The following is a 14,463-nucleotide window of genomic DNA, read 5'->3' as shown; positions in this document are numbered from 1 at the left end:
CCCAGCACTGTGTCAGGCCCCTTGCTGGTACCTTACATATAGAGATAATTATTAGTGAGGGGTGAAATGTTTCGCCAGGCATGGATTTATGGCAAATTTGCAGTGGAAAATTTTGCCGCGCGTCCAAAAATTGTCGCAAGAATAGTCGCGGGTGTCAAAAGAATAGACATGAAAATGAGAACAATTCTCATTGGAGGATTCTTTTGCATTTCAATGCTGCCAATGCGGGCCCTAGAGAGCTGGGAAAGTTTTATTGTGCAATATTGCTTTAAGAATACAGCCCTGATGTTGCTGGACTACAGCTCCCAGCATGCCTCACCCTTCATTATATGTTACATTATTCTGGGATTTGTAGTCCAGCAACAGCTGAGTAACGTTTGGTTGAGCCGCGCTGTGCAGCAGGGTTTAGTGTCCCTATAAACACTGGTTAACCACTCAGAGAAACCATAACAGATGTGGCGCCGTGCCCAGAAAGACGTCCTATGATTATAATAATAATAATTCCATAATCATCACAAACAAATGAGTGTGTTCGACAGATAATCTCATATCTCACTCATGGGCATTCTAGAAATTTCCGTTCCGGAGGCTCTGGGGATAAAATGTACAAAGCCACAGGGCACGTGTTACTAATAATACGAGGCTGACATGTTACTCATTACCCCTCCCAAACACATTAATACTCCCTGTGCTTCATCCGAGCAATAATATATATATAGGGGATGGTATATAGGGTGATTATATAGGAGAGTGACAATCCTACATGGAACCCTAGTGCATCAGTTAAACCTTTTCTTTCTTATCCTATCTCTTTCATTCACTCTATTTTCTTGTTTGCCCCCTTTTTGCATTTCCCCTTCTGTCTAATTTTGATTTTTGATAATTAACTTGCATAATATATATTGTATATATAAAAATATATGTGTAATAGAATAAAAAGACTTCATACAGCATAATAAAATGGTGCATGGGTTTTGGTTTCCAACATGGTGTAAGGTCAACAAATACATTCTGCCCAAGTGCCCCCAACCTTCTCACCATGGCTATTTGGTTTAGCACTTTATGTTTTGGCAGAAAAGTCTAAATTGGGCGCGGTCACGGCAAAATTGGGTGGAGTTAAGTCAAAATTTGATTTAGCTCTTAATGTTTTGGTTGTTTTATGAAGGTTTCTCGGATGGATCTGAAGGGGGATCCAAGATCAGAAAGAGGCAAGCTGAGGAACTGACCTTTTTGTTGCTGCCTACCTGAAAGCTTGAGGAGCAGAGATGGTCTATTGAACTTCTGATATATAGTGATGAGCGAATTCTTTGCCAGGCGTGGATTTGCCGCAAATTTCCTCATTTCACCATTTCCCTGAAAAAAAAAAAGTTGCAAGACAAAAAAGTCTAAATTGGGCGTGGTCACGGCAAAATTGGGTGGAGTTAAGTCAAAAATTTGATAAGGCTCTGTATGTTTTGGTTCTTTTATGAGGGTTTCTCGGATGGATCTGAAGGGGGGTCAAAAATCAGAAAGAGGCAAGCTGAAGAACTGACCTTTTTGTTGCTGCCTACCTGAAAGCTTGAGGAGCAGAGATGGTCTATTGAACTTCTGATATATAGTGATGAGCGATTTTTTTGCCAGGCGTGGATTTACAGCAAATTTCCTCATTTCACCATTGGCGAATTGTTTCGTGAAATTTCCATGAAAAAAAAAAAGTCGCAAGGCAAAAAAGTCTAAATTGGGCGCGGTCGTGGCGAAATTGGGTGGAGTTGACTCAAAAATGTGGTTTAGCTCTTTATGTTTTGGCTCTTTTATAAAGGTTTCTCGGATGGATCTGAAGGGGGATCCAAGAACTGACCTTTTTGTTGCTGCCTACCTGAAAGCTTGAGGAGCAGAGATGGTCTATTGAACTTCTGATATTTAGTGATGTGCGAATTTTTTTGCCAGGCGTGGATTAGCAGCGAATTTCCTTATTTCACCATTGGCGAATTGTTTCACGAAATTTCCATGAAAATTCGGCACGTATCAAAAAAATTCTCAAGTCAAAAAGTCTAAATTGGGAGCGGCCATGGAGAAATTGGATGGAGTCGAGTAAAAAATGGGCGTGGTTGCATCAAAAGCGGGAATGGCCGTGCACAAAAATAAGACAAGGGAAACATAAAAGTTGCATTTCGCATTTCGCAGAAAAGTCTAAATTGGGCACGGTCACGGCAAAATTGGGTGGAGCTAAGTCAAAAATTTGATTTAGCTCTTTATGTTTTGGTTCTTTTATGAAGGTTTCTCGGATGGATCTGGAGGGGTATCCAAGATCAGAAAGAGGCAAGCTGAGGAACTGACCTTTTTGTTGCTGCCTACCTGAAAGGCTTGAGGAGCAGAGATGGTCTAATGAACTTCTGATATATATCGATGATTGAATTTTTCGCCAGCCATGGATTCACAGCGAATTTCCCGCATTTTGCCATTGGCGATTTGTTTCGCAAAATTTCCATGAAAATTCAGCACGCGTCAAAAAAAGTCTAAATTTGGCGCGGTCGCAGCGAAATTGGGTGGAGTTAAGTCAAAAATTTGATTTAGCTCTTTATGTTTTGGTTGTTTTATGAAGGTTTCTCGGATGGATCTAAAGGGGGATCCAAGATCAGAAAGAGGCAAGCTGAGGAACTGACCTTTTTGTTGCTGCCTACCTGAAAGCTTGAGGAGCAGAGATGGTCTATTGAACTGCTGATATATAGTGATGAGTGAATTTTTTGCCAGGTGTGGATTTGCAGCAAATTTCCTCATTTCACCATTTCCATGAAAAAAAAAGTCGCAAGGCAAAAAAGTCTAAATTGGGTGCAGTTGCGGCGAAATTGGGTGGAGTTGAGTCAAAAATTTGGTTTAGCTCTTTATGTTTTGGCTCTTTTATGAAGGTTTCTCAGATGGATCTGAAGGGGGATCTAAGATCAGAAAGAGGAGCTTGAGAAGCAGAGATGGTCTATTGAACTTCTGATATACAGTGATAAGCAAATTTTTTGCAAGGCGTGGATTTGCAACAAATTTCCTTATTTCACCATTGGCGAATTGTTTCATGAAATTTCCATGAAAAAAAAGTTGCAAGGCAAAAAAGTCTAAATTGGGCATGGTCACGGCAAAATTGAGTGGAGCTAAGTCAAAAATTTGATTTAGCTTTTTATGTTTTGGTTCTTTTATGAAGGTTTCTCGGATGGATCTGGAGGGGGATCCAAGATCAGAAAGAGGCAAGCTGAGGAACTGACCTTTTTGTTGCAGCCTACCTGAAAGCTTGAGGAGCAGAGATGGTCTATTGAACTTCTGATATATAGTGATGAGCGAATTTTTTGCCTGGTGTGGATTAGCAGCGAATTTCCGCATTTCACCATTTGCAAATTGTTTCACGAAATTTCCATGAAAATTCGGCAAGCGTCAAAAAAATTCTCAAGTCAAAAAGTCTAAATTGGGCGCGGTCACGGAGAAATTGGGTGGAGTCGAGTCAAAAATGGGCGTGGTTGCATCAAAAGCGGGAATGGCCATGCACAAAAATAAGACAAGGGAAACATAAAAGTTGCATTTCGCAGATTTTTTCGCCGTTTCGCGGGAACTCCCAACTCCAATTGCAGGAACAGAGAACAGGGAGCCAGATTTATACAGATCAGCTGGGATTCTCATTGGAGGATTATTCTGCATATTAATTGGCCCTGGGGGGCTGGGGCTCTCACACAGGCACATAATGAGCAAACTGGGGCACTAAGTACCATTTGCATGTTAGTGACACAACATGGCCGCCCACACTGGGAGCCGGGCTTGGACACATCCAAAAAGGGAAACGTACGACACAGGATGGGGTGATGTTTCTTCTAAAAATAAGGCCATGTGTAACTAAAATATACATTAATATTTTTATTGGATTACATGTACCGATAACATGCCTGACATATGAGATCAGTCTAATAATAGCGCTGGGAACCAAAACAATATGAGGACATCATTCTGGGCTTGGTGCCATGACTCGCGTGGTTGCTCTACCAGCTCAATCAGGAACTCGGCTTACATAATGATAAACCACAAGCAATGATATCACTGGGACTTTTACAACAAAGAGTACTCCCATGTAACTGGAGGAGTCCTAAGCCGGACTTGGATTTCTTACTATTGAGTGCTATTCTGATACCTACTGGGAGCTGCTATCTTGCTCCCTTCCCATTGTTCTGCTGATCGGCTGCTGGGGGTGAGGGGGGGGGATATCACTCCAACTTGCAGCGCAGCAGTAAAGTGTGCCTGAGTCTGAGCTTTCAGCCGGTGCTACACATTAGAACTGCTTTCAGCTAACCTATTGTTTCTCCTACTCCCATGTAACTGGAGGAGTCCCAAGCCAGACTTGGATTTCTTACTATTAAGTGCTATTCTGATACCTACTGGGAGCTGCTATCTTGCTCCCTTCCCATTGTTCTGCTGATTGGCTGCTGGGCGTAAGGGGGGGGTATCACTCCAACTTGCAGCGCAGCAGTAAAGTGTGCCTGAGTCTGAGCTTTAAGAAGGAGCCAGCGCTACACATTAGAACTGCTTTCAGTTAACCTATTTTTTCTCCTACTCCCAACTGGAGGAGTCCCAAGCCGGACTTGGATTTTTACTATTGAGTGTTGTTACCATATCTACCACTAGGTGGGGCATGGGAGCATTTTTAGCAATACAAGTGTCAGGGAGCTGCTACCTTCCCAATGTTCTGATGATTGTTTGCTGGTGGGGGAAATGGAGGGGGGTGATATCACTCCAGCTTGCAGCGCAGCAGTAAAGAGAGATTGAAGTTTATCAGAGCACAAGTCACATGGCTGAGGGCACCTGGAAAACTAAAAATATGGCTAGCCCCACGTCATATTTCCAACTTTTCTTACTCATGAGCCACAGTCAAATATAAAAAGACTTGGGGAGCAACACAAGCACCATAAAAGTTCATGGAGGAGCCAAATAAGGGCTGTGATTGGCTATTAGGCAGCCTCTATGCACCCTATCAGCTTACAGGGGCTTTATTTGGTAGGAAATCTTGTTTTTATTCAACCAAAACTTGCCCCCAAGTCAGGAATTCAAAAATAACTCCCTGGTTTGGGGCACTGAGAGCAACACCCAAGGGGTTGGGGAGCAACATGTTGCCCCCGAGCCACTGGTTGGGGATCACTGGTCCATATCATACAGACTTTTTGTGCAATAGCTTTGTCTCTATTTTTTTTTTCTATAAAGGCAACAACGAGCAAAAATAGCCAAAAATAAGGGTAACTGTGAGCATTGAAATGGGATTAGGAGGGTAAATAGGAACAGAATTAGCAGTGGTTGGAACAGAAGGAGTAACAACATGGGTAGTGGTTGGAGTAAGGGAGGGAGTAGCAGTGGTGTTGGGAATGGAAGTAGTAAGGGAAGGTGTAACAGACACAGTAGTGTTTGGATCAGATACTGTCGTTGCCTCAGTGGTCGATGTTACATTGTAAATAGAAATTAAAGTCCCAGTAAAATTCACATTCAGCACATTGGGAGATACTTCAGGGACAAGAGTCGTTATCCAGTCCACAAAGGCGTTCGATCGGCCGTACACACTGGGGTAATATTTCTGTTCACAAGGGATTCCGAAGCTCACAATCCCGACCAAGTACCAGCGATCGGCTTGGGCGCAAACCAACGGCCCCCCAGAGTCACCCTGGAAAATAAAGGGCGAGACCGTAAATATGACTCAATGGCTGACACAGCCACGGTTTCCTATATCTTTAACCATACTGTGAGCCCTGACCAAAGACTGGACCTCCAAGAACTGATAAAGTCAGACAACCACTGAAGCAGGGGGACAAACATTAATAGGGGAGCATTATGGGGTCTATCGTTCTATGAATATACATAATAGGGGTCATTTACAACAAGGAAGGCAGCGTGCAAAGTGCAAAAAGGGAGCATCTTTCCAATGCCTTGAGTGGGCGTTTTTACTGCCCATAGAGCTCTTGCACTTCTTCTTTCAGTCTAAATAATGACCCCTAATGTAATGACCCCTAATGTAATGACCCCTAATGTAATGACCCCTAATATAATGACCCCTAATGCAATGACCCCTAATGTAATGACCCCTAATGTAATGACCCCTAATGTAATGGCCCCTAATGTAATGACCCCTAATATAATGACCCCTAATGTAATGATCCCTAATGTAATGACCCCTAATGTAATGACCCCTAATATAATGACCCCTAATGTAATGACCCCTAATATAATGACCCCTAATGTAATGACCCCTAATATAATGACCCCTAATGTAATGGCCCCTAATGTAATGACCCCTAATACAATGGCCCCTAATGCAATGACCCCTAATGTAATGACCCCTAATACAATGGCCCCTAATGCAATGACCCCTAATGCAATGACCCCTAATGTAATGACCCCTAATGTAATGACCCCTAATGCAATGACCCCTAATGCAATGGCCCCTAATGTAATGACCCCTAATATAATGACCCCTAATGTAATGGCCCCTAATGTAATGACCCCTAATACAATGGCCCCTAATGCAATGACCCCTAATGTAATGACCTCTAATACAATGGCCCCTAATGCAATGACCCCTAATGTAATGACCCCTAATGCAATGACCCCTAATGCAATGACCCCTAATGCAACGACCCCTAATGCAACGACCCCTAATGTAAGTTCAAGTTCAATCACCTTTATAAGCTGGGGAAGAACCATCACTTGGCAATATTCTGTATTTTTGGTTTTGGGACTTACCTGGCAGATGCCCTTTCCTCCGCTAACGTAACCTGCGCATATCATGTTATCTGTAATATTGGCCACACGCGAATAATAACTCTTACAGACCTGTGCACCAATCAGAGGCACCAATACTTCCTGCAAGGTCTTAGGTGGTGGAAGGCTGACTGTGAATACAAGAAGAAGTCAAATAGGCTTTGCTCTACCTACCTACCTAACCTATCTATCTAGATCTAAACAGATCCTGTGTATAGATCTAGATCTAGATTATCACCATGAAAGCCCTAAATTGATGCCTTACTTACCATTACGAGCAATGTTTCCCCAGCCAGTCACCCAACATGGCAGTCCCGTTGGGAAAGCCACCCCAGATGCGGGCAGACAAACTGGAGAAATATATTGGGTGAAGTTCAGCTCAGTTTGCAGCTCCATAAGGCAAATATCAGAGCCTTTTGTAAACGTCGTGTAGTTTGGATTGATAATAAAGTTTTTCACTTTAACTTTGACTTCATGGGAGTTTGCTCCAGATAGGTTGTAGGCCCCGGCGTAGACTGTATAGTTGGATGGTGTCAGTGTACTGAAAGAGAAAGGATCTTCTGTTGAGTAGGTAGAAATAGGTAAGTACAGAGAAGGAAAGGCTAAATCACTGGGGGTGCCAAATGTTAGGAGCACCGGCCGGGGGATTCAGGTAAGTGATTAAAGTCAATGGGGTAACATTTTGGCAGCCCCCAGTGGTGTAGCCTTTCCTTTGTCTAAGTAGCTATGAAAAACATAGCAGATTATCTGGGGGATCTGAAGGAGTGGAACAGATAAATGGGGGGGTTGAAAAGGAACAGAACAGATAATCTGGGGGATCTGAAGGAGCGGAACAGATACATGGGGGGGTTGAAAAGGAACAGAACAGATAATCTGGGGGATCTGAAGGAACGGAGCAGATACATGGGGGGGGGTTGAAAAAGAACAGAACAGATAATCTGGGGGATCTGAAGGAACGGAGCAGATAAATGGGGGGGTTGAGAAGGAACAGAACAGATAATCTGGGGGATCTGAAGGAGTGGAACAGATAAATGGGGGGGTTGAAAAGGAACAGAACAGATAATCTGGGGGATTTGAAGGAGCGGAACAGATAAATGGGGGGGTTGAAAAGGAACAGAACAGATAATCTGGGGGATCTGAAGGAGCGGAACAGATGAATGAGGGGGTTGAAAAGGAACAGAACAGATAATCTGGGGGATCTGAAGGAGCGGAACAGATAAATGGGGGGGTTGAAAGGGAACAGAACAGATAATCTGGGGGATCTGAAGGAGCGGAGCAGATAAATGGGGGGGTTGAAAGGGAACAGAACAGATAATCTGGGGGATCTGAAGGAGCGGAACAGATCAATGGGGGGGTTGAAAAGGAACAGAGCAGATAATCTGGGGCAGTTGAAGGACAAAACAGAAACTTTGAAGATGGAGAGCAATATAATATATAACCTGAGGAAGATTTTAGGATATTCTTGGGTGATGCTGAATCAGAGGAACTTGGGAAGATGCAGATACACTATTAACCTATAAATGATGGAACAAGAGATCAAATAATCCCTGGAAGTTGCATTAATAAAGTGCCAGAGAAAGTACCAGAACCTATTGTAGAATAATCTGGGTTGGGGCTCCTCCTCCATATTGACTGTGGGAATATCTGCCCGGCCATCTCATATACAACTGACCTGTGACAGCAATGAGCCGCAGAGATGATCCATTTACTTGTAATCAGGGATCCACCACAAAAAAAGTTTGGGCCCCGAAGGTACACCTGCCAAGGCCACATGCCTGGCCGGGAATTGACTCCTCCCACTATTCGACTGGATACCAGACGTTGGCCACATACTGTTGGGAAATGATGGAAAGAGAAGTCAAAGACATGTCAGGGCTCATTGCTGGATAAAATGGCTGCCGTGAGGGTCATTCACAGTAGAGATACCACTGAAACCAGTATCAGATCAATGGGAATTAGCCCTAGTTTGTAATCTTTGTCCAACGTCTGTTACTAAATTTGACAATGGGCCTCCATTTGAGATACACCCAAAGGCTGAACAATCTCCATGTGCTTATTGATAGAAATAGTCATTTTTGCGGACCAGTAACCAAATCAACCTTTTCCGTATAGATTTTAGATATCTCTCTTTGGTTTAAGATGCTTCTCAAGAATCTGTGAAGCTGGTGGTGAAACCTTCTGCCACAACATTTCTCTCAGTTTCCAATTTTACATTTTCTTGGTCCTTTCTTGAGCTCTCCATATACTGTACTTCCGCACACTCCTAATACTTAGTTTTTATAATTAGTATTGACCTAAACAAAATCGGTTTAGGTCCGGCTGTAAGCAAAAGGGAATTGAGTTGGGTTTGGATATGCTAGAGGGGTAAGGAGTCCAATGCGTATACAATCTTTCCGCTGGGTGTGGCCCTCTATTTGTAAGGCTCTGTTGGGATTCAGGCCAGGGAGCTTTAGGTTTCTGGCTGGGTCACTGGCCCAGGTCAGCAGCTAGCAGGCTTGCGCATTACCTATCACCTTGCCTTTCCTTTCTTATCCAAGAAGCAGCCTTATTGGTGGGTTGGGGTCAGCCGATCAGGGCTGCCCCTGCCCTATGTAAGCCCAGCCCTCCTTACATCCTGTGCCTGAGCAGTGGCCTTGCTTCTGAACCCTGTGGCTCTTGTTTTTCTGCTCTGGCTCCTGTTTGCTCCATGTTCTCACCCATGTTCCTTCTCCAGTCCTGCACTAGTCCTGCTCCAGTCCAGCTCTAGTCTTTCTCCAGTCCTGCTCTAGTCCTGCTCCAGTCCTGCTCTAGTCTTTCTCCAGTCCTGCTCCATTCCTGCTCCAGTCCTGCTCCATTCCTGCTCCAGTCCTGCTCCAGTCCTGCTCTAGTCTTGCTCTAGTCCTGCTCTAGTCCTGCTCTAGTCCTGCTCCAGTCCTTCTCCAGTCCTGCTCTAGTCCTGCTCTAGTCCTGCTCCAGTCCTGCTCTAGTCCTGCTCTAGTCCTGCTCTAGTCCTGCTCTAGTCCTGCTCCAGTCCTGCTCTAGTCCTGCTGCAGTTCTTCTTCAGTCAGTCCACTTTGTCCAGTCACCACCTCTAGGGCCTCTCCCTCCCGGTCCTTCCTCTTGATTCCTTGGCCTCCTCACCCTGTTCTTGTACTTCTGTCTCTTTCTGCTCCTGTTGGCACTATAGTTGGCCATTGCCTGAAGACTCACATTATCCCCCACCTTTTCCTCCTTAGTGCCCCCCAACTATCCCTTTACAATCTTGCCAGGCTTCATTACTAGTAGAGGACAGACTTATGCTCAGCAAAAAGATTATAGCAAACAAAGGAAAGTTGTGCTTTGTGTTTTCTCTGGGGGTTTCACACTGAAGAAATCGCAAAGTGAAAGGCCAAGTTAAGCCAACCATGTGGTGCTCAAGCCCTAAAACCTCAGCAAAGGGATAAGAATAAACGCTCTCATAATTGGCTTAGAGATCATTGAACCCACTCGGGTCGTAAATGAAAATGAGAAAAAAGACTTTGTATATGTTTCATGCCTAATGCCCCTAACTACGTGCCTATAATTAAGGGCAAAAACAGATAAGCCGTGTTTAATACATGTTAAATGTGTGTATTGCACTTACATGGTTGGGCCTCTGTTCTCCAATAGGCTCCTGAAGGAATACAAATGTATAAAATGATTAATATTATGGCAAGTATAACCAGTATCTAGAATAAAATCCATGAGTTTGGTACCATGTAACTCTTTCCTGTCCATAACTTTCTAGGTACTTTCTGCCCCTGTCATTCCGTGCAGCACAAATGCACCCACATTTCATCGTCACCATCATCTCATCTCGTCTTTGCTAAAGGACTGGCCAATGAGGCTACACAAATAATTCCAGCAGCAACTGCAATGGAGACTAGGGCACACCCAATCCATTTGGGGAATCCAGAAAGGGTGGCGATTACCTAAACGTTTACTGGCAGATCGGGACTTTCCTGGATGTAACTGGGCATGATCAGGCAGAATGGGGAGATGATGAAGAGATTGCTCAGAACCATCACATAAACTGCAAGTAACCTTGAAAACAGAGTTCAGATATATAGCTGATTAAGGGGGTTTTAAACCCAACTATAAAGCTGTCCCACTGCCCCCCTAGTATTGCTATAGAAGTTGCTGAAAAACATCATTATAGATGCACGAAAATTCCCCAATGAGAATTCTACTGATAAAAAAAACTTCTTTATAAATGCAAGAGAAGTGACCAATGAGAATGCTGATTCCCAGCACTGTGTCAGGCCCCTTGCTGGTACCTTACATATAGAGATAATGATGTCATTTTCCCGTCATTATATGGCACAGGAATCAGACATGGGGATAAAGGGACAGACTTGTTCAGTGCTGGGAAACTGTGCTTAATGCTCCCAACTCCAATTGCAGGAACAGAGAACAGGGAGCCAGATTTATACAGATCAGCTGGGATTCTCATTGGAGGATTCTTTTGCATTTTAGACTTCAGGAAAGTGGCCTCTAGTGGGCAACAAACAATGCCTTCTAGGCAATACTAATCAGTTACATAGCTTTGGCTAGAAATGAAGACAACTAAATGGATAGACTCATAGGTCCACCATATCCCAGGGCCATTAAGATGTGCCCAGGCTTTGCTATTGGTCATTTCTACCATTCTTATTGCCCCAAACACCCAAAAAAGTATACCCCAGTGCTAATGGCCAATTTGAGGTCCTGCTATATCTTTAAACTAAGCCCAACTAAGTCCAAGGTCTGAAGAGTAGCTTACCCCAACTCAGAAGGAACACGGCACTCAGTAAATGCAATATCTTCATTTTTTCCTTCGGAGTGTTGTTGCCCTGACTGACTCCATCTCAGTCTCCCCTTATATTTATTTGGGCTGTAGGAATGGCGTCCAACCAGTTTAATTGGAAATGATTAAATACAAGATCACGCTACGTGGCTACTTACTTGACCACAATAAGAATGTACAGCATTGCATATTCTTGTAGCTCTTGATAAATAAAGTAATGCATAATAATCATAAAATAGTCTGTTTTTAAAATGATTCCCTTTTCTCTGTAATAATAAAACAGTACCTGTACTTGATCCCAACTAAGATATAATTACCCCTTATTGGGGGCAGAACAGCCCTATTGGGTTTATTTCATGGTTAAATGATTCCCTTTTCTCTGTAATAATAAAACAGTACCTGTACTTGATCCCAACTAAGATATAATTACCCCTTATTGGGGGCAGAACAGCCCTATTGGGTTTATTTCATGGTTAAATGATTCCCTTTTCTCTGTAATAATAAAACAGTACCTGTACTTGATCCCAACTAAGATATAATTACCCCTTATTGGGGCAGAACAGCCCTATTGGGTTTATTTCATGGTTAAATGATTCCCTTTTCTCTGTAATAATAAAACAGTACCTGTACTTGATCCCAACTAAGATATAATTACCCCTTATTGGGGCAGAACAGCCCTATTGGGTTTATTTAATGGTTAAATGATTCCCTTTTCTCTGTAATAATAAAACAGTACCTGTACTTGATCCCAACTAAGATATAATTACCCCTTATTGGGGGCAGAACAGCCCTATTGGGTTTATTTCATGGTTAAATGATTCCCTTTTCTCTGTAATAATAAAACAGTACCTGTACTTGATCCCAACTAAGATATAATTACCCCTTATTGTAGGCAAAACAATCCAATTGGATTTAATTACTGTTTAAATAATTTTATTAGCAGAACTAAGGTAAAGGATCCAGACCCCTTATACAGAAAACCCCGGGTCCCGAGCATTCTGGATAATGGGTCCCATACCTGTATAATGGGCTAATGATATGAAGAGACTTCACGTGGTGGTTGAACTACAATATTTGGTGGGTTAATTATCTGTTTGAGGGTAATTACACTTACGGGAGGCTGTAGAAGGAGGTTTGTAACGCCGCACAATGGATGAAGGGACACGCCCAAGAAACCCTGTGTATTCTGCTTGGCACAATAAACCACAGGGGATTCCCATGTGTCATTGCTTTCATGTGCTGACTCTGACTCATTGTTGTGCAATGGAGGATTAAAGGGGCGTCAATGCCCTTTAAAGCTGTAGAGGCCAAACCAGAGAAAAAGAGAAGCAATTAAGGTGCATTTACCCTGGTGTATTATGTCCAGTTATTAGTGCCAAAAGAGACTTAAGAAACTTGCATTTTAGGGGTAACAACAGGGCCTTACCCAACCTCCCTCAACCTGACTTGTACATTAAATAAGACATATTTAAATAAACGGGCATAGACCAGAAAGGTCTATGTAAATACAGCCATAAACACTCACAGTACTGCTGCTCTGAGTCCTCTATCAAAAGAAACTCTGCATTTCTTTCCTTCTATTCTGTACACATGTTTTTTTGGTATCAGGACTTCCTTTCTTCAGCTCAAACCTCCAGGGCTAGGCCTTGTGCAGCTTACTCCTCTCTCCCCCTACCTTCTCTGCTGTAATCTGAATCTAGAGATACAGACAGGAAGTGAAGGAAGACCAAGCTAAAATGGCAGCTTCTTTCTTAGAAGCACAGAGAGCTTCTAGGGCTCCACCAGTACTCATTTAGACTGGAGGCCAAGCATTTGAAAAAAATGTTAATATCACCACTAGGTTGAATGAATCGGCCACGTACTTTGTTGGCTGTCTGTAATCAAAGTGTATGGAAAGTGAGTCCGGAAAGCTCGGTAAAGGGAATCAAACACACTGAAATTACAAAAGTAAGTCTTTTACAGGCTTTTGATTGGGTGCTTTACACCCAGCACACAGAATAGGGATTAGGTTCACCCCTTGTTCCCAGTGTTGATTCCCAGTACTTCGCTATCTTATTGTTATCTTACATACTATTTGGGCTTTATTATATGGCACAGGAATCAATCATGGAGACTGATGGATGCCATTTTACCTTGGTCTGACGTCATTTCCTGCCTGCATCTCTGTGTTCTGGGCTCAGATTACAGCAGGGAGGGGAGGGGGTTGGAGGAGAAGAAGGGGGAGAGAGGAGCAAGCTGGGTATGGTCCAAAGCCCCTGAGGTTTAAGCCGAGGGAAGGAAGTCTGATACTGAAGAACATGTGCAGAAAATAGAAGGAAAGAAATGCAGTGTTTCTTTTAATAGAGGACTCAGAGCAGCAGTACTGTGAGTGTTTATGGCTGTATTTACATTTCTGATAAAGCTTAGTTTTAACTTTTCCTTCTCCTCTACCAGCTAGGCCAGTAAAGTACTGGACAGGTGCAACCTTACCTGAAAGGCACTTAGGGGCAAATGTGTTATAGTGTGTAAGCCAGCATCATCAAGGATTTTGCCAATAGCAACCAATCAGATCTTTGCTTTTATTTTCTAACTTGTTCAAATCTAACTGCTGATTGGTTGCTATGGGCAATATCACCAGAGATGTTGGCTTACACAATATAATATATATGTTCCTACATTTATTAGGAGCTGCAAGGTGCCTTCTTAGATGCGGTACCACTTATAATCTGTCCTGTTGGAAGGGCAGTATGTTTGTTACGGATAGGTTCCTTAAGGGGGCGTGCTTAGCTTGGACCCATATAAAGGGATCATACCGCATTGCCAGGTAGGGATGAAAGAGATCCCTCTGTTTTTCACTCCCTTACTGTATCTCCCCTTGCAGTTACCACATACAAACACTTACAAACCGAGGACATTAATAACTTTAACTAAGTACATGACAATACAACCAA

At 43.1% G+C, this 14,463-nt stretch overlaps 1 protein-coding gene across 1 annotated transcript; it reads right to left on the bottom strand.

Annotated features, from left to right (window-relative positions):
* Window positions 1-1,060: 1,060 nt before the first annotated feature.
* Window positions 1,061-9,450, bottom strand: LOC116407645 (prostasin-like). The gene is made up of 5 exons (XM_031893367.1): window positions 9,362-9,450; window positions 7,020-7,291; window positions 6,733-6,881; window positions 5,480-5,656; window positions 1,061-1,180 (listed from the first exon to the last, which is right to left on the bottom strand). The coding sequence occupies exons 1-5, from the start codon at window positions 9,448-9,450 to the stop codon at window positions 1,061-1,063; spliced, it is 807 nt and encodes a 268-aa protein (XP_031749227.1).
* Window positions 9,451-14,463: the final 5,013 nt, after the last annotated feature.

The sequence above is a fragment of the Xenopus tropicalis genome, chromosome 9, assembly GCF_000004195.4.
Source record: "Xenopus tropicalis strain Nigerian chromosome 9, UCB_Xtro_10.0, whole genome shotgun sequence".
NCBI classification, from domain to species: Eukaryota; Metazoa; Chordata; class Amphibia; order Anura; family Pipidae; genus Xenopus; species Xenopus tropicalis.
The sequence above is the reverse complement of the archived record's forward strand: the minus strand, read 5'-3'. Positions and strand labels throughout refer to the sequence as shown.